The sequence below is a fragment of the Chroicocephalus ridibundus genome, chromosome Z (assembly GCF_963924245.1).
Source record: "Chroicocephalus ridibundus chromosome Z, bChrRid1.1, whole genome shotgun sequence".
In the NCBI taxonomy this organism is placed as follows: domain Eukaryota; kingdom Metazoa; phylum Chordata; class Aves; order Charadriiformes; family Laridae; genus Chroicocephalus; species Chroicocephalus ridibundus.
Window position 1 is genome coordinate 72,124,608 of NC_086316.1, and position 24,395 is coordinate 72,149,002.

Below are 24,395 nucleotides of genomic sequence, written 5' to 3' on the forward strand. Positions count from 1 at the left end.
AGGATGTTTTCAGAAGCTTTTCTATCCGTGTGAGAGATTGTTGGCCCTTTTTGTATTTTTCAAGTTGTCATTTGGCTTTAGAAATGCACAATTAGTTGCATCTTAAAGTCACTTGGAGTCCAGTTTTTGGCAGCTGTGATGCACATGTGTTATAATTAGATTCAGTAAAAAAATATTCCCAGGCTTAGGGTTTCTTTAAGTAGTCATGAAACTGAAATACTCCCTAGACTTGCACCATTTTAAGGATAATAGGAGAGACTAGCCCTGTCGTAAGAGCTGTGAACAGGGATCACCTGGGTCAGACTTGGATACTGTCTTTTGAAGGAGAAAGGACTGCCTAGGAAGAAGACAGCGTGATAAACATCTTGCTCAGACAGACCGTCTTCAGCGTGCTTCTGTGCACGTGTCTTAGGTGAAAAGGCCTCTGTCCACCCAGTGTGACGTTCACGTGCACAGTGGAAGTGCAGGTTCTCAATACCAGAGGTGAAATCCTGGCTTGCCTCACGTGAGGAGAAGTTTTGCGGCATGTGGCAGAGAGGGGGACTGGGTAGGACAGAGGGGAAGCTGCAGTCTGCCATCGTGTGCAGAGCTCATCCTGTTGAAGGCTCAGCGGTGTTCTCTCTCCTTTTTGTCCTTTACATCTCAAAGGTGCTACCTACTGTCATATTTCAGTTTCTGTGCTGTGTATGACTTTATTTTGGCAGAGCTCTGAAAAACTGTCTTTTGTTTAGGGTGACTGCATAGGAAATATTTTTCTTTTCCATTAGTTTCTTTGTAGGGTTTGACTGCAGCTTTTTTTCACGCTGTTGGTATTCTTGGGGAAAAATATCACCTTTTTAGGCGTTGACTTTCAGTATAATCTAGCAGCAAAAAATATGTATGTATCATGTCCATTTCTGTAAATTTTTAACAGCACAATGTCTCCATGCCTGGTGGAAAATTCTCAACTTACACAGCTCAGCTGAACACATTGCACCCGTACACCAAATACCAGTTCAGGGTGCGCTGCTCGGCTGCTGACCACTTCTGGAGGTGGAGTGACTGGAGCAGGACACAGGAGCACACAACACTGGAAGCCCGTAAGTTTACTTAATTCTTTGATGATAAAATGTTGAACTTGTGAAGCCACATATTTTTAAATTAGGCATCCAGAAAACCTAACATTTTAGTAGATGGTAAATTGTCTACTGTGCAACTTGGAAAAAAAAACCCCACACCTCTTTTTTTGTTTTTCTTAGCTCCTGCAAGAGGACCAGATATCTGGAGAGAGAGAAGTCCTTCTGGAAAAAGTGTAAAAATCTTCTGGAAGGTAGGTAGGACACTTAAAGTTTTAAAATATTAAGTAATGTAACTCTGTGAAAACTATTTCCTTACACATTTATAAGTGAGTGAAGTGTATAGTCGATACATCCAGCTGCTTAACTTTTTATAGAACCATCCATTGAGACAAATACTTTGCTCCAAATGACAATATTATTAAAGTTTTATAATATAAACATTACATTGAGAAACATTTCACATGAGGAATTAAAGTTTTAATACATCTCAGCGGAAAATTAAAAACCTAAGAACTCGTGTTAATTCTCAAAGTAACACTTGAGTAACTCTCTTTTCTGCCTCGTAGTTCTATACAGTCATCAGACTAGATCAGGACATTAAAGTCGTATTATCCTATGTCTTCTTTTGTTTATGTCATTTGGGTTTTAATGTGCTCTTTGTCCATTCATAGCCTTTGTCCCTGTCTGAAGCCAATGGAAAAATAGTGTCTCATGAAGTGTCCTGTTACCTGCTGGAGACACCGCTGGAGTATAAAGAAGTCACTGAGCCCTCAAACAGTACTGAGATAAAACTTGGAAAAAATGACTGTGTCATTAGCGTTGTAGCCAAAAATCATGCAGGCTCCTCTCCTCCTTCAAGGATAACAAGTGTGGAACTTCCAAGCGGTGAGTGCTTGCAGCAGAGAGCTAATCACCTTGAGGAATACTTGGGCGAGTCTGTTTATGGAAAAATAAGATACTTGCTTTTTTTTGTTTGTGTTTGTTTTCTGGTTTGTTTCCCCACCCAAATCTCCTGGGTGGGGGAAGAAAAAAATTTCTGCTTTGCTTTTAGGGTAGTGTCTCACCAATTAATTGTGCGCTCTGCATAAAAGGAGGGTGATAGTGTGCAGTCTCTGCAGCTATTTAGACTTTTCTGAGGCCCTCCCAGGAACAACAAGGATGAGGCTCCGTAGTGTTAGTTTTGATCTGTGATGTTTAGGGAATTTGTGTTCTTGTTGAGACGCTGAAAAGTGTTATATGTTAAACAGAATCAGAACAAAGTTTTGGAGGTGTGTGGCTTTTTAAGGGGAGAATTGTCAGTTCAATTCCTGTGAGCTCTGCAGGAGAATATTAATTGGGCTGGTTGGTGAAGTGTTGGCATCCTTGTGCTAGAAGCCAGTTTGAAAAGGAGGTAGGACTTTCGCTTCCCAATTAAAGCACTGCCACTCTCGCTGTGGGCTTTTGTAAAGGGAAATAGCCGAGCCAGATAATGATTTTCTGCTCCTAACACAGAGCTTGGGGAGAAGATAATATTGTGTGTGGCTATTGAGAGTCCATGCTTCCCTGCACACCAGGAAGAGTGTGATCTCCCAAAGCCCAAACGTTTAGCTGCAGATCTGGCCAGTGCATACAAGGAGGACAGATTTACACAGCGAGGCCCCTCTCTGCTTCTTTGCCAGGAGCGTATATGGTGCTACTTCTCCTTCCCCACCCAGAGAACAGGTATCACAGTTTCCCCGCTTGCAACTCAGGTTCTGGTAAGACAGTGCCATCTCACATCGGAACAAATGTGCTTTGGCTGAGATTCACAGTGAGAGAAATATCAATTTTGTTTCTGTGTGAAGGAAAACCATTGCTTTTAGTGTTTCTTGTGCTTCTCCGAAACACCAGTACCTAAAAGTATATTCTCAGTCTGTGCTTTGGAGGGAAAAGTAATTGTATGGGACAGTTGAGTGAACAAACATGCCCTTACAGCTCTCCTTCAGCAGTGGACGAATGAGAGTGGGAGTCGGGGAGGTCTCTGTAATAGGTTTGTGGTGTGGGACAGCTGATGGCAGCTGGAGCTTTGCGTTCATTTATAGCTTTCTCTTGGATGTCTGAGGTTCCCTTTGGTGTTACCCATCTTGTACTCGTTGAAAATTTGCTCCCAAGTTGGTATAGGAATTATCTGAGTCACTGGCTGGAGTCATGAAAGATGACTCATTCGCTGAACTGGATGACATTTCTGCCCAAACATCTTTTCTGGCTGCTTCCTGTGTACAGTCTGTAAGTGCTCTTAATGGCCGTAAGAGAGCAGTGGCTCTGAAGCTTGAGATCTGCTGAGGTTTTGTAAAAACTGAAAACACAAACAAAGGGTACTCTGCCTTAATTAATTTGTCACTGTCTCTGAAAAGTGCTCTGCAGAGAGTCCGGGCATAGAATCTGGCTGTTACAGGCTCCACTACCACAGTACTACTGAAGTGCTAGTAGTTATTTCTGCTAGTCTAGGTTGCAGCTATAAATACACCAAAATGAGCAGTACTGGCCTGGGTGCATTTCTAGTCATCTGGCTCAGGAAATAAAATCGAGTGTGGTGTATTTAAGCATTCTTCAGAGAGTATGTGCGCACTGTCAGTAAAAAGTCTTTCCTGTAAATAGGAAAATTAAAGCAATCTAATTAGAAATGTGCTCTCTCCCAGCATCATAGAAGGGTGGCTTCACTGGATGTGTAGTAGCTTTTTAGGGAATAGTATTGAGAGCCTTCTGGGGTTGACTTGCTTTTTTTAATCATGCCTGTCTGTTGCCGTGAGCAAGCTAGAATAGGATTGTACACTTAGCTGTGTGTGAGACTATTTAGAAATAGACACTCCTTCAACATTCACAGCACATCTGTGAGACTAAAGTTTTCACAGCACTGGTTCTTAAAAACTGCCCTTGCCCTTCAGCCTCCCATAGTTTATGGCTTTAATAACATGAAATAATAGACTCAATAGGGAGCATAAATGAGAACACTGAAAAAAGAAAAACTGAAACCCTGAGATTGTTTTTGCAAATCTGTTGTGGGGCCACCGCTGTTGTGGTGGCCTTTGGAAAACATCCCTTAGCTCAGCAGGGTCCCATCTGATGGACAACCATGGAGGGAAACTGCAGGAATCAGAAGTCGTTCCCAGACCTGGTCGCTTCAAGGGCAGCTAAACCTTTGATAATCAAGAACAAGAAAAACAGACTAAACGCAAAGCTCTTTTTTTTTTTTTTTTTTTTTTTTTTTAATTTACCCTTGGTAGACTGGAGCCCCATAAAGTTCACCGGGGACATGACTTTTGCTGTTGATTCTGGGTGAAAAATGGTTGGCTGTCGGGCGAGTGACAGCAAGTCACTTTGAAAGGAACACAAAGCAAACTGATGAAATGACAGCAGGAATTTATAGCTGGAGGCTCCTGCCAAATTGGTGTCAAGTCAGATTTGAACCTGACATCTGCTGTAAATCCTTACCTTGAAAAAGTGCTTTTTAAGCCAGTCATGAGCTGCAACACTTCTTGTCATCCTACTTAAGGCTGGCTGAGGGATTTGCTGCAGGCTACGTCTGATTTCCAGCACTTCAGAAAGCATAGCCGAGTGCACCGCTTCGAATTTCACAGCACCAGGAGTGCGCCTCTGGTTCTTAGAAATGACTGCAGTTTGTAAAACCTTTGTGCTGCGGCTGGAAGGCTTTCTTCCAGCCTGGACTACAGATAAGTGTCTGCTCTCTGATGGATTTTCGTGTCGTCTTTGTTGCAGACAATGTCAAAACAGATCGGGCTGTGGCAATGGGGAATGGAATTTATATTTCTTGGAATTCTTACCCCAACATGACCTGTGGCTACATAGTAAAATGGTGTCATTCATCTGGGTCTGAACCCTGTAGTGTCGACTGGCAGAAGTTTCCTTCAAATACAACAGATGCAGTGATAAAGTCTGGTAAGTCAGAAATAATTTTTTGTGAGTCTTTATGGTTAAGAACCTGAGCAGCGAGTGGAATGAGAGCAGCACCAGAGCTGTAGGTTGAAGATTGTTGCATTGCTGTGTGCTTGTGTATATAAATGAACCCCTTCTTGGTACTGTGTTTATTTTAATTTCTTACACAGCCTTGCCAAATCCAAGTATCAGTCTTGACTTAACTGTTATCATCCAATGTTTATTAACTGTTTTGAAATTACCTCTTCAAGCTACACTCAACAACTTCCTAACTCAGCCTAAGGCATAACGGTTAATCTAGGGTTTGGGGTTTTATTTGTATTCTAAACGTAAACAGCGCTGCTCAGGATGGGGGAAGACTAATCCGTTGTTTTTACATGAGGCAAATTTTTTTAAGAGTGACCTCCATGTGTTGGCTTGCTGTCAGCAATTGAAATTTCCTGGAACAGGGCACATTCCAGGTCTCTAGATGCTGGTGGGCAGATCAGGAAAATGAAACTCAGCTGTGGTGGGACTAGTAGGAGCAGAAGAGGAAAGAGAGGACCCAAGAAATATGTAGGATTTTTCTCTGCTGTCTAAAAGGGTACATATTTGCCTTTTAGAAGAGTTTAGTGTATATATAGTCTCCATTAGAGAAGACAACTTGGAGCTTTGTACATAGGACAGTTGGGGAGGAGTGGGATCTGGCGGGGGAAGGGGGGAGCAAAGTGTTTTCCTCCCTATAATTACACCACTGTGCCCATGTTGTTTTTGTTTGTGCGGACTAGAGCTTGCTTTTTCTAAGCAGACAATACTATGTCTGTCCAACAGTGCACTGCTGTAGTCCTGAGCTCTCCCCTGGGATGCTTCTTGCAGCACGTTGTGGGAGTTACCAGGCTGCTGGGGCTGGGCTCAAGCTGGCAAACACACCACTGTGCTTATTCCTGCCAGGAGAATCTCTCAGGCTGGGCCTGAACTCTTGCAAAACCCACTTGACTTCTGTAGAGTTTCAAGGTGGCATCTTGTTTAGAAAATATCTTGAAAGTAATTTACACCCCTGACTTGAGGAAATACCAGGAAGTGGTGAATTATTTACTCGTTCAAACATATATGCCTTCACCAAAGAGATGCGAAGTGGAAATTTGATGACTATCTGTGTTCTGTAGAGTCAGTTCAGGCCTGGAGTTCATCACTAAAGGGCTTCACTATCACTTTTGAGAGTTCTCTGAATTTCTTTTGTACTGTTGCTATAATAAGCCTGGGTATTTCAAAATGCATTTGTATTTCTGAGGAAGAGGCAAGATCTACATGGCTGCCGTGGGAGGAAAGGAAGGGGATTGTTTCTGGCAACATCAGGTTGTGTTTCCCCATGGAAAGGGCAATTTATGCAATTTGAGTAGCTTGTTTTGAATCCTATTTGTTTAGAACCAAAATTTCTCCAGGAGCTAGGTGTGCTTGCTGCTTCTGAACCACATCTGATGGCATAGCTTTTATAGGAATTACAAGTAGGAACAGTATTTATACCTAACACTGTGGTCTAAGACTTTGTAATTTTTTAGTACGTATTCATGTAAGTCTGCATCATGTGAAAGCTAAAAGCATCGCTCTTTGTAAGCAAAATATTCTTACCGTGGTTTTCTCTTGCAGCTCTGTTTAGACCTGGCGTGAGATACAACTTTTCACTATATGGCTGCAAATCCAGTGGATATCAGTTATTGAAAAACATAACTGGGTATATGAAGGAGCTGCGTAAGTGCACTTTATCGCTCAGGATCTTTACAAAGTGAATTTAGACTGTGTCTATTTTTAGCTCAGTATTGGCAGAAGAAGATAGAGACCAGAATCCCCATACAGCGCTACTGACTTCTGCTTGTTCTCTGTGTATAATTGTAATACAGTTCTCCAGCCGCTTACAGTCCCCAGCATGCGATAACCCTGTGTGGTGGGTGATTGCATATGCGTACAATATGGCTTGTGTGGTGGTATAGGCTGTCACAGTCATTTACTCTGAAGACAGTGGTCTTCAGAGTTGAAGGCACAGGCATAATTTGAACCACAGGGCTGCGGTCCCTTCTGCAGGAGAGGACGCAACTTTTTGATTTGTCAAGTCAAAGTAAATTTCTGAGCACATTTGGTACAGCCTGGCAAATATAAAAAGCATCTACAACATTTCTGTTTAAAAGCACTTCTAGATCCTAGATTACAAGCCACTTTGGGAATTGCAATTGTATTCCCTCCGGTACCAACCCTGTCTGGGTAACAGCAGTTTGTTCCAGGGCTGAACTTTGCTTGCCTGGAGATGCATTAGTGTCTGGATGCTTTCTGTTCCCAGGTATCTGAACATGGCCTTACCCTTTAACGTTGCAACTGTATTGTATTGTAACTGCAGCACCCATTTCGCCTTAAAGTTTAACGTGTTTTCTGCTAAAATAGTTTGCTTGGAAAACTGAGCTGCTGACATAATCTGAGCCCTTGGAAAAGCCATTGTTTATTTCATTGCTATGGTTGAAGGTGAGATTAAGTCAGTTTTACCAGAAACTCAACTTTCAGCCATTTGTATCTCTGTAAAAATCGTGAACAGTTTCCCGGGTTTTTCTATATGCGTTCTCAACAGATGGGAAGCTTTCAAGGTGAAAGGATTAAGACTTGGGGGGGACTACAAATGCGTTGAAGAGTAAGAAGAAATTTATTAGGAACTGAGAAATGTGTTCACTTTGCACAAGAGCATAGATTCATTCTAAAACTTCAGATTTGCCTTTGGACAGATAACCACCAAGGCAAAAACAGGTGCATTCTTAAACATGAGTTCGTCACTGGTAGACCAATGCTAGATGTCAGACTAAGTCCTGATGCGCGTGACCTTACACAATAGCTGCTGTAACACTTTCAGTGGGGTACAGGTATTGGAGTAAGGACTTGGGATGTCTGTTAAGAGTACTTCTGCTAAGCCGAGATAGATTTCCATGATAGGAATGTGGAGTTTGTTTAATTTGAAGACAAGCAATGAAGGCACAGAGTTAAAGCCTTTAAAAGCTAAGTAGTTTGTATGCTCTGTATGTTTATGCAATCTTGTGGGGTTTGTTGCAGGAAGAAGGGTATTTACATGTATGGGTCTGTGAGACTGCTCAGGGAGAGATTTTTCTTTCTGCCTCTGTTAGTAGATAATACTGCAGTAATTCATAACGAGATTGGCATACTTGTATTTTTGTAGTATCACCTGGTAAGTCTTTTCACATGTTCTTTGACAGTGAGGGAAAAGTATTCATGAAAAAGTTGAAAATGCTAGCCCTGAAATAAAACTGATGAAACGCATGGATTCAGCATTTAATGATAAGGTGTTTTCTTACTAGTTTTTTCCGTCATTATTCTCCCTACAGCTCCAAAACGTGCACCAAATTTTACTGTAGAAGAAACTTCTTCAGATTCTATATTGGTAAAATGGGAAGACATTCCTATTGAAGATTGTCAGGGGTTTTTAGAGGGATATCGGCTTTCCTTTGCAAAAGGTGAAAAAGATGCTTTAAAGCCAAGGCTTTCTGAATCAGGTAAATGAAATCTATAGATTGCAACTTCCTTGCTCAACTGTTTCTTTGTTGTTTTTTTTTTTTTAATAATTTAGTTTCACTTTAAAAAAAGATGCTTTAATCATAATTCAGTTGCATTGCTCACTGGCATAATTGGCTGCTGATATGTGACAAAGGTACTTGCAATAATCAGCTCCATGTGTGGTTAGCACAGTTGTTTTTTAATAGAAGGCAAAAGTCAGAGAAAGCCCTGTCCCACTGAGGCCGTAAAGCAATGCAGTGACTAAGTGGCAATGTGACACACTGCCCTGCGTACAGTTACCCTGGGTAGACGGGACATGGGGGAGGTTACATGGCTGTATTTAATTGGGTATATTCTTCCAGTACCCATCTCGTAAGGACATCTCTGTACAGAACTGGAGCCTGACTCACATTAACGGAAGGGAACAAGCAGGAGTGTAAGAAACTGAAGCCAGTCTGCAGCAACAACACGCTCCTGCGCTGTTTGGTGCTGCGTAAGGGAACAGCACTGCTAGGATTCTTTATTTCAGTTTTCCTTTACACAGATTGTTCTTCAGGTTTCCTGTGCTGACTTCATGAAAGTCTTGCTGAAGCTGAGGCTGTCTTTGTGAATCCTTTCTTACAAAGTTGTGCTTTTCTTACTGCTTCCAAACAATCAGGGAATCCAGAACTTAAAGTCAAGAATATCACTGACTTAACAAAGAAGTCTTTGAAAATACTTGATCTTCAAGGCAAGACAAGTTACCAACTGGACCTACAAGCCTACACTGCTGGTGGGTTGAGCCCCCCAAACAGCCTCTATGTGGTGACAAAGGAGGACTGTAAGTTGAATATCCCTCTTCATTAATAGTCTTCAGCACAGGGGCTGTACAACATACATAAGGCTGAGCTTTTCTTTCTTTTTTTTTTTTTTTTTCAGGTCCCCTTAGGTAGTTTGGGCCTACGGCCTAATTTTTAAATTAGTTAGTTGGTTATTTTTAAATACCAAAATTGGTACAGTTCAGGGTGAGGAAAAGATCTTTTCCTGTTAAAGCTACCTTGTAGTTCATGGTAATGTATGCAAGAAAAATAACTTCTAAACTGCTACTAAATATGGTGGAGCCTTCGCAAGCAGCTAGTTGTTTTTGTCAGGTTTCCCATGATGAATATCTGGTAATACATGGTGGGAAGAAAGACATACTGGGAATATTTACCAGTTTCGGAATTATAAAAATTACAAACAGATGCCTCTCTGCTTTGAATTTAGTTTTATCGATCCCCTGACGGAAACAAACCCAGAAAGACAGTTAGAAAAAAAAAAAAAAAAATTGACTTTGGGGAATGAGAAAAAAAAAAAGAAGAAAGTATTTCATATGAAAGACTAAACACTGGGGTGCAACTGAAATACATGAAAGATCAAACTCCCAAGGCGGTGGGAATGTATCGGAGCTAAACCCTGGGGATCAGAAGCATTGTAAACCATAAAAAGGCAGTGCAGTTTGTGCAATGAGTTGCTGGACTATGAGAGGCATTACCAGAGATTTGGCCATCTCAAGTAACCTGGAAGGGCAATTCCAGTGCTTACTGAGAACAGAATTACAGTGGCTATCAGTCTTGTGTTGCACCCGAAGCCTTTCACAATTAAGCAATCAGAGAGGAGTATCTACTGATTCCTATAGTTATCACTGAATCAGCTCTGTTTGTGGATGGACTTTTTCCCTTCCAGCAAAGGGGAGGAGTATGTTATGGGTCACTGCAGACCACTGTTAGATGAGTTTAACGAAATGGTCTCTAATCTGTGGGAATGTTAGAAAAGGCGTAAAACTTGCTGGTAACTTTGGATGTATATTTACTGTCTGTTCTTTTTTCATCCTCCAGCTGTAGGATTAATCATTGCAATTCTCATCCCTGTGGCAGTGGTTGTGCTGCTTGGAGTGGTGGCCAGCATCTTCTGCTACCGAAAGAGGGAATGGTAAATGCCTGCATTCAATTCTGATCTTTTCCTGGATGTGTTTGCTCCAGGGCTAGAGTTTTCTATCATTTTAGTTACACTTTGTTTTCTCCAAGTATCCAAAGATGTCAGTGGGCTTTGTTTAAAGATTGGTGGCAAAAAGACATTGTAGAAGGTGAGGGTGAAATTGAGTTGGAGAGAGGTCAGAGTGAGGAATGCAAAAAAGGTTTCGCAGGAGCCTGTCTCCCAGTGAGCACTGTTTATAAATAGTTCCCAAATGGAAATAAATTGGCGACAAACTATAATTTGTGAGCCATCCACAAACACTCAGGTAGACATCCCATCTTCAACTTTTCGTAAACGTGGCAGATCAAGTTCCCCAGTTTAAAAACAAAAGTTTTGCTGTTTTTTCCATTTCCAGTGAAAGTGTAACACACTAAATCTTTGTGCCAGATGTCTTCAGTATTCTGAATTAAAGGAAAACCTCCTGATCCCTTTTGTATATTAGCAATCTGTTTCAGGGCTTGGTAACTTTTAAAAGTTTGTTTTTTCCTCTTTAAAGGATTAAAGAAACATTTTATCCAGAGATCCCGAATCCTGAGAACAGTAAGGCACTGCAGTTTCAGAAGAACATCTGTGAGGTAACCCTCATTTTAAATCTAGTATTTTAAATTTCTGAAAGATATTGCGAGTAAAGAACTCTTTTTTAAACTTTGAGTCTTCTGCTTCTGTTGTAGAAAAGCTCTGTGGCAGGGAGGAACAGGACAAGCTGCTGAGTAACTTTTGTCAGGTGCTATCTAGAGCTTTCTTGTTGTTAATGTAGTTACTTGTAATGTGTGAAGCAGGAAGGAACTGCTGCATTTCTCTTCTCCCGCACTAATGAGAAGTGTCAGTACATGAAAACTATGTGGGAGTAATGTACCTGTCTTTGTCATGGCGTTAGGAGAAGTGGAAAGTGAGGAGAAGTGGAAAGTGTGGAGAAGTGTATCCGCAGACTCCTGGTAGATATAGTAGCTGTAACTGGGCGTAACATTTAAACAGCTTTCTGCAATGGTTTACACAAAGTCGAGATTTGGTGAAAAAGTTCTCAAACACTTACTGCAAGATTTGCAGTCTCTTTAAGTTGGCTAAAATACTTTTAACAGCAACAGGAATATGTGATGAGCCAGAAAGTGAGAACTAAAACATTCTTTTTTTATATTGTGCTAATGGCAGTGGGATGAATGCAAGCCACAAGTCAACATACTGGTTTAATTTGTGCAAGTTGTTGCTTTCAGGATTTCCAGGCTTAGTCTCTCCCCCTTCTCCTTTTTCTCGCTTCAGGGGAATAAGACACTTAAAACACTGGAAATGAACCCATGCACCCCCAACACTGTTGAAGTGGTGGAAACACGGTCAGCAGCTCCCAAGATTGAAGACACAGAGATGATGTCCCCGGCAGCAGACACCACTGTGCCTGAAGATGGCTCTGACTCAGAAACAGAGAACCATGTGGTTGTGTCCTACTGCCCCCCTATCATTGAAGAGGAGATCTCAAATCCCCCTATGGATGAACCTGTGGGGTCATCTCAGGTGGTTTACATTGACATCCAATCAATGTATCAGCCTCAAATTAAACCAGAGGAGGAGCCAGAAATAGACTTAGTGACTACAGCAGGCTATAAGCCACAAATGCAGCTGCCTATCAGTGCTCTGAAGATGGAGTCTCGTCCACCTGCAGAGGAAGAATTGGATAAAACTGCAGGTTACAGACCTCAAGCAAACACAAATGCCTGGAACATGGACACTCCAGACTCTCCTGGATCAGTCGAAAGCAGCAATGAAAACGCATCTTTTGGGAGCCCATGCTCCATTAATTCCCGACAGTTTCTCCTTCCCCCAAAAGACGAAGACGACTCTCCCAAACCCAGTAACATAGGGTGGTCCTTTACACACTTTTTTCAGAACAAACCAAATGATTAACAGTGAGCCCTTGTTGCACCTGAACCTGCCTTCTAAATAAGCTCTTATTCCTGATGTTGTAAAGAAAGGAAGAAGAAAAGTGCAAAAGGCATGAATTATTCTTGGAGACAGTCAGCAGAGGTTCTAGTTAGCTGAATGTTACCATGTTTAAGTTAGAAAAAGTGTTAATGTTCCATTTTAATAGAGGCCTAGAGGCCAAAGTTATAGCAATTTAGTTATTACTCTAGTAAAATATATTGGATATAAGGGGTATTGAGTTTAGAGCTCCTGATACTCATAGTCGAAGAACTCTGCCTACCTTCACATAGTGCTCCAAGATTAATATGGTCTCATGCAACTTATAACTTGGAAAGATTGCTTTGCTTTGTTGTAGTTGTTCTCAACTGTGCATACTCAAATGATACGGCCCCAACAGGTTTCCATATTGAAGGTTTCATTTATCACAAACATCAGCCTAACACATGGAAACGATGTGGTTGGAAACTCTTGAGATCTTTCACCTTGTTATAAACTAAGAACAAATGAGAGTGCTATTTTTTTTTCTTCCCCCCTTCAGAAGGGTTTTGTTACTGTTTAACACTTCTGAAGCAATTCAAATCTCTTGCGTTTTAACTAGACACTAGTTTCTGTACCTACTGTACAATGTTTATTCAATGTTTGACTCAGGGGTACAAACTTGGGGAAAAAAGTGTAACACTGATTTAAACCTCAACAAGAACTGCATAAAGTTTAAAACTTTTTTTTTTTTAATTTAGAATGCTCTATATTTTTTCTATTCTTTGGTTAAAGAGTTAATCTTTCCTAATGTATTGCACTAATGCATTTTGTATTTCATAGCTTCAGCTCCAGATCTCCTGCTTCAAAGTGGTACGGTGCTCCATTCGCACCAGTGTTCACCAGTCTTTGCACTATACAGTAATGTAAGCCATGGGGAAATCTCTGTCTACTAGCATTAGCTGGCCAAGCAGTTTGGCACGCAAAATTAGAGGTAGCAGTACTAGCTCCTTGAGAGCAAATTGCTCTTTGGATGGTCTTTGTTGTAATAGCTTCACCACCTGCTGCCTGGCTGTTCTCCAGTGTCGACCCAACAGGACCTTCTGTACAAATCCTACCTGGGAGTACAAGGTGGGATTTCTGTAGCTGCAGGGAGAAACCCAAGGAGATTTTAGTGCTGCTAATACTACCTCTCCTTTACCTGACATGTGATGCAAAGAAAGCTTAAATGATGTACATTTGTGTGCTTAATGGAGTGTTCAGAACAATCATCTGTGAAAACGCTTGTTTTCATATATGCATCTCTAGGCACTGTGTAAACTTCAGACTGTGGCACACATGAATATCACTAGCTTACAGGAGAAAGTGCTTTCTAACTTACCTGTTCCTTACTGTAAAACACAGTGGTGAGAGGTAAAACGTTGAAGAGCTTGATCAAAAAGGGTCTCCATAAAGTCCTAAACAAATCTTTTTTTTTTTTTTTAGATTTCAGTTTCTGTAGCTACTTTGTGGTTTTTTGAATAAATAGGTTGAGGGAGTGGTTTTCTAAACAGGATCCCAAAGCAGATAAGGAGGCTGAATTGGCTCAGCTGCTCATTGTAAAGGTGTGAGAGCAGACAAGGAGGATGGCTAGCTTGACAGGCATTTGATCTCCAAACATTGTGATCTGGCCATCAAAATAAAACCAAGCATTAGGTTAAACCTAAGTGCCGTGACAGATGGTGCAGTGTCAGATGTCGGTATGTCTCTTGAGTTCTCCATAAAATAAAAATGCAGAGGGATTTCAAAACTGACAAAAAGGCAAAACACTAAACAGCATCCAAATCGTCATCAGTATGTCTGTCTGTGCCTCCTGAAAGAGTGAACTGTGACAACAGTAAAAATAGATCTGCCAGCAGACCTGACAGAGTGCAAGATGTGTATGAAAGAACAGAAAGTGCAGAGAGGATTCTGCTTTTGAGGTTGAATCTTGGAATTAGCAGAGCTGCGCGTGAAGAGACAGACAGGCGGTGCAAGGAGCTGGTGTCTGTCTGTCACCAGCCATCATCGCAAGAGAAAGTTTCATGCCTAATCTATTACTGCTTATTATTCAGAACACTACAGTAATACATAAAAGGAAGCAGTTCTGCCCTTCATGCTTGATAGCTGGGAAGTGGCTAAATCCTAATAGGAACAACCCTTTCTCACAATATCTATTTTAGAGCAGATTCCTTTTCACTAGTGCAGATTTGGGTTAATGTGTTTATGTCCTAAGACGAATTTTAGATTGCGCTGTCATATGCTTTTATTTGAAAGCAGAAGATGTCATGGATAGTGTGTATGGATAGTGGTTTGGGTTTTTTGTGGAACAGTTTTTCAGTGCAGAGGAGCATACAGCGTTGTATAGTGATCCAAACAAAGAAACCCCTCTGTAGTAGAATGGCTGATGATGAAGAAGAACTGTGCTTTCGTATGGCTGAGTATTGCAGGAAACAAAACCAAATTAAAGTTTGAGAGTACTAACAATTTTTAATTTGTCCGTCTGGAAGCCAGGGCAGCTGCAGAGAACACACAGAGCTCGCAGGGAGCAGCCTAACACCCTTCGCAGGGCTCCCACGGTGAATCACTTAAGCACAAGCATCCCATACTCAGGTTTTCCTTTGTGCTGCTTTTCCTATTCAGTAAAGGCAACAGCATTTTAAATTGCTTCGTTTCTTAGTGATTAGGTAGGGTAAAGGTCCACAAATAGAGGGTCTGCCTCGATGTTATCAAAGCACTCTCATCTAATTATCCATCACTTTTTCTTTTTTTTCCCCCCAAACTTTGACTATATATTTTATTTGACTGGTGTTCTGACTTTCAGGATGTAGGGCAGAAGAGTCCTGTTAATAGCAATGGCTTACCATACACATCATCTCGTGTCAGTAGCAGAAGAGTGGGGCAAACAGGGGAGAGACACAGGCTTATGTAGCATCATCTACTGTTGCTTAATGATTATGAACCAGTAAGCAGTTTTCATTCCAGCACTTGAAAGCTCAGCTGCTTCACCTCTGCGGTGTCTTTTGAGCCTGTTCAGTGCTGCCAGTGAGGACTCCTTTCAAATGCCTATCCTAAATAAAAAGAAAGCGAATCCAAATACAAGATGGCTAGCGAGAGGTTGTGTGCTACTTTAGTGACCGTGTGAAGACACCCCTGGGTGCATGGAGCAGTAAGAAAGAGTGACAAGGACTGTCACAGAAAGGACTTGCTTTCTAAGCCCAAGTGCCACCTTAAGTCAGTGAAGCGTCTTTAAGAATGTGTTCATACCAAATTAACTTTCAAAGCATGGTGGTCTTTGGCCTCTAAATGCATTGGTAACAATTGTAAGACTAAAACTTTGGGCTTCAGAGGGGATCAGACTCCTTGTACTAGTGCCTTCTGGCTTCCTGGTGAGCCTCTTCAGTCAAATTGTTTCTGAAAAATGTCTTAGAAAACTTAAAGTTATGCATTTCCTAACAATCATTTTCTGAAAGATCTTATTACTGTATTGAACATCTACTTCGTTTGAGTTCTTTTGGCTTTTTGCTTTTTTCATAGAAAGTTCAGCTTTTTTTAAAAGACAAAACCTACCAACCAAACAAAAATCCCACCCCAACTTGCAGAAGGGATGTGACCAGAAGGGACTGTGTCCAAAATACTGTTACTCCTAACTCAGTGCTTCAATCCTGCAGTCGGATCAGTGTTCAGAGATGTAGGGTGTTAATGCCAAGCAATTTCTTTCCAAAGCAAATGATCGGTGCTGCTGCTTCTTATTTTTGAGCCATGCCTGTCATATGTGACAATTTGGGGATTGTAATGGGTTTTTGTACTGTTCACTGTATGTGTGGAACATCGGTCACGTTTGGTGTAACATGGTGCACTCTTCTATTTGACACATTCATTATTTTTGTTGTTCTGACACACGCCAAGGATCTGGGATCTTGGTTTTGTGTGTTAAATTTGGGGATGGTAAATCTGCATGTGATATACCTCACAGAACTACGAGTTAATATATCAACGAAATAGTAAGCTAATATTACAGGCGGGCGGTGAGTTATCTCCCCTGCTATGCAGTGGCTGCATGAGCAGACTTAGGACCCAATGACTGACATTTGCCGTGGTAGCTGTCTTTATTATCTGTAGTTGCTGCTTTCATGGGTAAACCATTTCCAAAGGGAACCAGTAGCCGTGCCGTCCCTCACGGCACAATTGGAAAATGCGCTGTGCTTCTTCATCTTTGGTTTCTCTGCTGGGAGCACAGCAGCAGCAAGCTCCTGCTAACCTCGGGTTTTGGGCTGCTCTCAAGAGGCACGTTCAAGGTGCCTTTTGGGTTTTTTTTTGCTATGTTCAGCTGGCTAAAGCTTAGGGCTGTGGCGTTTCATGTGACCTTGTCCTCCAGGACCCTCAGTTGAACATGAATAGTAGCAAAAATAAGGCAGTTGGATGCATTGGAGGGAGAAGGTGTTTAGACATCACTCAGAAAAGGCAATGAGAAATCATGTGCTCTATTTTTAGACAAATACTGCTTTGTAAATAGAACATTTGTATACCTACAAGTAGATAGAAATATAGTAAAAGAATTTGAAATACGTAGGAAAAATGTAACATTTAAAGAATGAGATTGCTAACAAGGCTCCATGTACCATAAATCTATCAAGAGTTTCCCATGTAAATAGAATCTTCTCTTCCGCCACAGACTTTGATGAAGACTTCAGTGCAAATGGCATTAATATTTTTAACACAAAGTCCTAACCCCTTATGCACGTACGTGCTTACATCATTATGTACCTAGGTCCGCATTGCAGAGGAAGTTGGCTTGCAATTCCCAAAGTGATCTTTTCGGAACCCTGTACTTGAATAGGTGCCTCCTGAGTTTCATCTAGAGGAAACAGCTGCCGTCTGTGCTCCTCCCGACCCCCTGCGCGGGGTTTGTGCTGCTGCGCAGTAAGCAGTGCCCTGTGTGGCCGATGTTCAGAGATGCTGTCGGCAGTTGGCAAGGTTTGTTGTTGGCTTTTTCTTTGCCTTGTCCTTAGCAAGCCTGGAAACACAGTCCCAGACCCCAAATGACCGACATGGGTTCAAACTAATTTCTTCATGCTTAGGTCTGTCTATAAAGTTTTTAAATATCTCCTTAGAAGTTGGAGAACAGTTTCTTCCATAACAATTCTTTTTCCTCTCCTCCCCCATTTATATAACTCTGGATTTTCCCCAGTGTTTCTAAGATAGCCAGTGTTTGTTTCCTTTTTGCATGTTATGCAAACAAACCTCAGATGATATTGGCAGGGGTTTCTGTAACTTTACAAGTTGTCCCAGGGTGCATGACAGTGCTCTTTACCCAGAAAAACGTCTGTTAATTCCTTCTGCTTCTACAACGAAAAAGTCTCCAGAGGACTTTTCGTATTTCGGAGGACAGGGGCTCAACATCCCATGCAGGTGGGCTGGTGTGGTGGCAGGGTGCTGCAGGAGAGGATGGAGTTAATCGCTCTCCAGTCTCCCCCTGTTCCTTCTGCCGGGTGCTGCTCGCTGCTTGGGCGACTTTTTGTGGTGCAGCAGAGAGCAGATGGCATCCTTATTTTTTTAATGCGATGCTCAAAAGAATCTCTAGGTAGGTTTTTAAATGGTCCCAAATCTGCACTTTGACTATTGCTGCATGAAAGCAAGCTCCAGTGTAAGGGTACGCGCAACTTCCACACAAAGTTTCAATGCCTTCGCAACTCATTTGGCCTCATATTGTGCAAAATCTAGTAAGTAAAACTTACCCGGGGCAAAACAAAAAATGAAATAATTTCCTTTATTTGGGCTGAGAAAAATTCAAAGAAGAAATCGCTCAGGCAGGGCAAAGTAAAAGAGAAACTGGCAAGGTCTCACACTTTTTAGTAGTAATACAATAAAAAAAAGAATCCTTGAACATCACTTTGACAGTGTTTCCTTAATGTGATTCAAGAATGGCTTAAGGTGAACAACATTTTGTGCTTCATAGCATGTCAGAAAATTTTGTAACGCAGGGGATAGCAAAAACGAAGACAACTGAATCGACTTGGGTCTGAAATCCTACCCAAAGGTAACAGCAATTTGAACTTTGATCCTGTTGTGGCGCAGAAAACAGCGGATATGATGGAGTCATACAGGTCACCTGAAAAAAAAAAATGTTGTACTATAATGCTGTAACTTTTAAAATATATACTGTGAATAGGTTCAATGTTTTTTTAGCTCTTTTTATACCATATTTTTTACAGCTAAATCATTTGTTTAGAGATGTTTTTGTGTTCTGTTTTTACAAAGGTTTTAATGGTCTTTTGTTTAATACTAGTGAAAATATTGTTTGCCAATTTGAAAGTCATCTATAGAAATAATTTCTGAGAATAAATCAATAAATCAAGCTGACAAAAATAGTCTTCCTAACACACTAAATCTAATCAGTCACTTAACATATTTCTGTTGCTGAATGATACTGAAGTTTTCCCGCTTCCAAATCCTCTATTGAAAAAAACATTTCTTTCACCATTTAAGCAAAATCATCACAAGGCACTTTAATGAACTTGTAGCATACTAAGTAAAATACTGATTCAGCAAAGTGTATCAACATGAAAACTTATTAGCTAAGCCATTAAACAAATGCATGCTTGAAAAAGGAAGCGTGGGATCATGTTGGGGAAATAATACCCCGGTGTGGCAGATTACTTTTAAGACTAACCTAACACTAAGATACCAACTTTGCATACTTTTTAAACCTAGTTTGCTTGGCTGTTGTAACTCCTGTTGTATTGCTTGGGTGTCTAAAATTACGCATGTATTTAACAATTTTACCATAGTATTGCCATGGAATTTAATAAATATATTTTCTTACACTCTTACATGGTTTCATATTCCTTGCTTGCATGTTTATTTTTAAATAAGAGTTAAATTCCACTCATGCTCCAGTACAAACAGAGTTATTTTAATTTTGTGCCAGAGTAAATAACCACAGGGTCTGGCAAGCACAGCCTTGGCTTCTTGATCGGCAGAGCGGGATAATGCAGATATTCCCTGAGCAGCTTCTCCTAAGCACAGCATGCCGTAGTACGTACGTACGTGGTTCACTGAAACCCTCCTGTTCCTGCCATGCCATGTGGCGGTAGGAAGAAGACTAGTAGACTTACCTGTGTCCTCCCCCGACTTATGGATCTAACACAGCTGGGGTTTTGAGATGTGATTTCCCTGCAGGCTGCGGCTGAAGGCTTGCAGCGATGGGCAGCCAGAGGGTCTCCATGGTGGGCAGGTCTGCGTGGTGGATATCCCTGTTCCAGGGTGAAGGACACAGTGGCAGGAACAAGGGGCCCAGGCTGCGCACTGTGGGGTTGGTTTGGGGGGCGTAGGACACTTTCTCAGTGTGTTTTAGTGGAATGGAGACCATCAGCTTCTCTGGTGGCAGTAATGTGGGCCTTATGTTTGAGGCCATTTGTGTCACAGCACGCACTTGTCCTAGTGACAGCCAAGGAATTTTGTGGCTCACCTAACCACAGCATCTGAACAAGGGAGTGACCCATGGGCTTAGCAGTGTGCGGACAAACAGGTGCCATATCACGGCAGGTCATGAAAAGCCGTGGTTGCGTGGTGGCACTGTCTCCTCTCTCCCTCTCTTTGGAGGTGGTCTCGAAACCGGGAGAGTCAGTTCCTTGTCTTGCAATAGCAGGTGCTGCAGCTTATTGGGATGGCACCAGCTAGCCAGGATGTGTGAGCCCCTCTGGGCGCTGGGGAGGTGCAGGATCAAAGGCATCAAGTCCTTTAAGCCATGCAAAGACTGCAACACGTAGAGATGTGGAAAGGAGGAACAACTTCGATTGTTCCAAACATGAAATCCCACAGCTGCACTCTCAGGCCCTGCAACTGCTTTGGCCAGTGCAGGGACATCAGGGAGGAGTTCAAGACAGGTCTCGCTCCATCGTCTGGGCCTCAGGTTTAAAAGGAGTGGAAGGATGATGGTTTTGCACTATCTTCTGAAAAGTTTGGCAGTTGTTGAGATACAACTCGTTCAAACCTGGGCAAAAGCAGACTAGTCCTGTTGGCATTGGTATTTAGCACAGCTCAGGGACAGCTGGGGCTCACCGTCTGTTGGCATAGAGATACTCATGTAACGGCAGCACCAGAGGAACGTGGAAGTGGTGGGTTTCTTCACAGGGATGTCCACATGTGCCATGTCCACAGCGGGCACAGACCAGTTATCCTGGGCTGAGCTCTGCCACCGCAGAGCAAATGTGCTAGAGCAGCTCTGGCTCTTGGAGAGGCGAGGGGGGCTCTGACCCCACCATGGACACCACCATCCTTGCACACGGCAGGTGAAATACCCCAAGCCACTTGCGAGCTGAAGATGAAGCCTTTAATTTTGGGTGCATTTATGAGGTACTTAGGAACTACAACTACAGGCAGTTCTACAAAGTAATTAAAATCACAGAGTCTGAGTTTCACATAGCGTTGTGGCGGTTCGAACGAAGTAAGCTGTGCTGCAAAATCATAGCAACTGCGTTCGAAGGTTGGGTAATGACAGACCACGTGGACTGCCCTGTTTTTAACTGTCAGGAGACATGTAGGGAGAGGGAATTGAACCATCGACGTTTCCTGGCTCTGTTCCAGCACCCGTCCTTATCTTCTGCTAGACTCTCCATGTGCCGTCCACACTGGTTACTCCTAACATGGCACCCACTGCAGCATTAGCATCCAGCATTTCCCCGCATTTGCAACTGCAAAAAGTTATTCTTAGCACATAAATAAAGGTTACAGAGTCCCTGTGTACAAGGCATTTGTTATGCCTTAAAAAAACATCTGTGTGTTGGTAAGAGCAATCAGTTCAGATGAAAACTGCCTAAACGTGATGATAAACTGGTGATTTAATTTTTGAATTCTGCTTTGCTGATGCCAACATTAAAAGCTTTACCAATGGAAAAAAAAAAAAGGAGCAAGAGAAATTGTAAAGGAAATATTAAACATTGCCCCTCCAGTGTCTTCAAAAGACAGGAAAAGTGAGGAAAATTCCACCGTGTCCAAAAAAAGTGACCACATATGCTGCCACTTTTGCCACTAGAAACTATTTAAGGGTCTGCAAAACAAAAAAAAAATAATAAAAAAGATTGGAAAGCTGCTGGTTTGTCAGCCAGAATGAGGGGTGTCCGTGCTTTGCAGGCCCACTTCTTCGACACTGTCCCCATACATCGCGGTAACGTACGCTGCTGGAAGCATGATCTGTGGGGATGGGTGTTGAAAGAACCAGCACTGTTATGTTCCTAGTAAGGAAGACTGAGGGAAGCTTAAAAAAGAAATAGCGGGGGGAGAGGCACAATATCGTCTTTGTCCTGTACACAATGAACAAAGAAAAATGCTCTGACAGTGAACGGATACTCGGGAGCAATACGGGCAGTCGGTCGCAGCGCCGCCAGGCAGCCTCTGCCACGGGGGCTTGGAAGAGGGCACTCACAGATGAGACGGGTCCTGTCCATGGGGGTGGAAGGCCAGGACCTCTGTGGCCACCGCAGGTGCCACACCAGGCTGTTACTCATGTGTGAGATGCCCGAGAGCAGGGATGGGGACACAGCATCACCCAACGAGGGGACCGGGGCTGCCCGCGGTGACTCAAACTGATGGAAAAATGGAGTGGGAGGGAGGGATGCGCTCGCTGGAGCAGGCAATGCCCTGACTTGAAGATCAGAGCAAGGTGTTGCTTTGGAGAAGGGGAAACCCTATCGCGTGCATGCACACACAGCCCCCCCACCCAAGAAATGAAATACTCATAAAAAGATGGATCTGGCTATCAGGATGTGGCTGCTGCTCCCCACGAGTAAACCACAGCTGCATTTTCTCTGGTCCTTTGAAGTGAGGAGATTTGCTCCTTGAGGGGTGGTGCCACTGTGGAGGGAGATGCACGAGCTGAGCTGGAATGATGCATTTCCCACCTGGCTTATTTTCCTTTATCAACAGAATGAAAATGTTTTCTCAAAAGCAAAGCCTGGCTGAAAAAAGGGTGACTTTTAACAGGCACTTGTGGCAGGCTAATGCACCAGCAGGGGATCAGCAGCTTCCCAACCCTGGCCACCTCCTCTTCACCTCTTTGCTCCCTGGAGCCAGGCTGGGAGGAGTGGGATGGAAAAAAGCTCCTGGCTCCTCACCTTTGGCCACCCAGGACACACCACTGCAACCAGAATTTGCCTACTGTAAGGGACCCTTGCTAATTCTCTTCCGGCTTTAGTGCCCCTTGCTGTCTCTTTTTGCTTGTTTTTCTTTTCTTTTCTTTTCTTTTCTTTTCTTTTCTTTTCTTTTCTTTTCTTTTCTTTTCTTTTCTTTTCTTTTCTTTTCTTTTCTTTTCTTTTCTTTTCTTTTCTTTTCTTTTCTTTTCTTTTTTCTTTTCTTTTCTTTTCTTTTCTTTTCTTTTCTTTTCTTTTCTTTTCTTTTCTTTTCTTTTCTTTTCTTTTCTTTTCTTTTCTTTTCTTTTCTTTTTATTTTCTTTTTTCTTTTTTCTTCTTTTTTCTTTTCTTTTCTTCTTTTCTTTTCTTCTCTTTTCTTTTCTTCTCTTTTCTTTTCCTCTTTTCTTTTTCCTTTTCTTTTCCTTTTCTTTTCCTTTTCTTTTCCTTTTCTTTTCCTTTTCTTTTCCTTTCCTTTCCTTTCCTTTCCTTTCCTTTCCTTTCCTTTCCTTTCCTTTCCTTTCCTTTCCTTTCCTTTCCTTTCCTTTCCTTTCCTTTCCTTTCCTTTCCTTTCCTTTCCTTTCCTTTCCTTTCCTTTCCTTTCCTTTCCTTTCCTTTCCTTTCCTTTCCTTTCCTTTCCTTTCCCTTTCCTTTCCTTTCCTTTTCCTTTTCCTTTTCCTTTTTTCCCCGCTTCCTTCCTCTGCTGTAGAATGACCTGAGTAAACCTAACTGCTGATTTCCAGGTGTCTGGTTCCCAGGGGGATGGAGGAGTGGTGGAGAGCAGCGAGACAAGCCGTGCCCTGGGCATGGCAGGGGGCATGCAGGGGCCAGCTCTGCCCAACAGCGCGGAGCCTGGCTGGCACCAAGGCAGGTGCTTAGCCCTAGAAAGTGGACAGGGATGCCTTTGGGGATTAACGTGGAAAATTTGGAAGAAAGCTAAGAACTGCGATTTTAGGAAGCAGGTTAAATTGCAAAGCAAGGCTGGGGCTGCTGGCTTCATTGCCAGTTTGCACAGGTACTTGCAGCAAAAAGGGTACGGCTCCATAAACTGGCAAGAGCTCATCCTGCGGCAGCCCCAGGGTCATGCCGAGCATCTGATATGGCCCAAGCAATAAACAATGTGATTAATAAATGGCCTCGGGGACAGAGAGCAGCACATCCAGGCCAGTTCCTGGGAAAATGACTAAGCACTCTGCCACGCACTGTCTGCCTTTCCCCTCTCCTTCCCTGACCCAGCATCAGCGGGGTGGCGGGGGTGGCCGAGCCTCCACATCTGGTCAGATGTTCCTGAGTTTCTGGTACCTATCTCCTGCTCAGCCCCTTGAGCGGGAACCCCTGCCTCTCACCCAGCCCCAGGCTTCACCAGGGAGCCTCAAGATGTGGATGCAGGATGCTTCCCTTTTTGGATATTTCTTAGAGTATCTTTAAGAGGATGCAGAAAGGACTTTTTTTTTTCTTTTTTCTTTAAAAGATTGAAAACGCACAGCATCTTTGCTGTTCCCCCCCGCCTGGCCGGCACCACACAGCTGTGCTGCTCGTGCTCAGTCTGCGGCACAGCAGGGTGATGCTGCCAGCCCCGAATTCCCGCGCGGTGATACGCACAGTTGGAAACAGGCATTTGGGGAACTGCCGTTTGCTGCTCTTCTTTTTCCACAACAACGACCGAGGTATTTCCTACCCGCTCCCCTCTCCCCCCCACCCCTCCACGTTTCAAAGAGCAGCTTTTGTTCCGAAGAAGTATTGCCTTGTACCAAAACGCCTGTTATTCTGCAGTAAATTATCTTAAAATAGAGACCTCTCCTGCCAGATGTTTGCCTCTGAGCTGCTCTCAAAACCCTGGGACAGAAATGAAAGGGTGGGAAAGGCGAGG

At 42.7% G+C, this 24,395-nt stretch overlaps 1 protein-coding gene across 7 annotated transcripts in view; it reads left to right on the forward strand.

Annotated features, from left to right (window-relative positions):
• Positions 1-19,231, forward strand: part of LIFR (LIF receptor subunit alpha) — a 90,255-nt gene extending 71,024 nt beyond the window's left edge. For all 7 annotated transcript variants that reach the window (XM_063319560.1, XM_063319564.1, XM_063319563.1 and 4 more), the window contains 10 exons: positions 914-1,079; positions 1,239-1,309; positions 1,730-1,943; positions 4,794-4,973; positions 6,597-6,698; positions 8,327-8,494; positions 9,154-9,315; positions 10,352-10,445; positions 10,987-11,065; positions 11,748-19,231. In XM_063319560.1, the coding sequence (XP_063175630.1) occupies positions 914-1,079; positions 1,239-1,309; positions 1,730-1,943; positions 4,794-4,973; positions 6,597-6,698; positions 8,327-8,494; positions 9,154-9,315; positions 10,352-10,445; positions 10,987-11,065; positions 11,748-12,386 (1,875 nt within the window). In that variant the 3' untranslated portion in view covers positions 12,387-19,231. The remainder of the gene's footprint in view (positions 1-913; positions 1,080-1,238; positions 1,310-1,729; positions 1,944-4,793; positions 4,974-6,596; positions 6,699-8,326; positions 8,495-9,153; positions 9,316-10,351; positions 10,446-10,986; positions 11,066-11,747) is intronic.
• Positions 19,232-24,395: the final 5,164 nt, after the last annotated feature.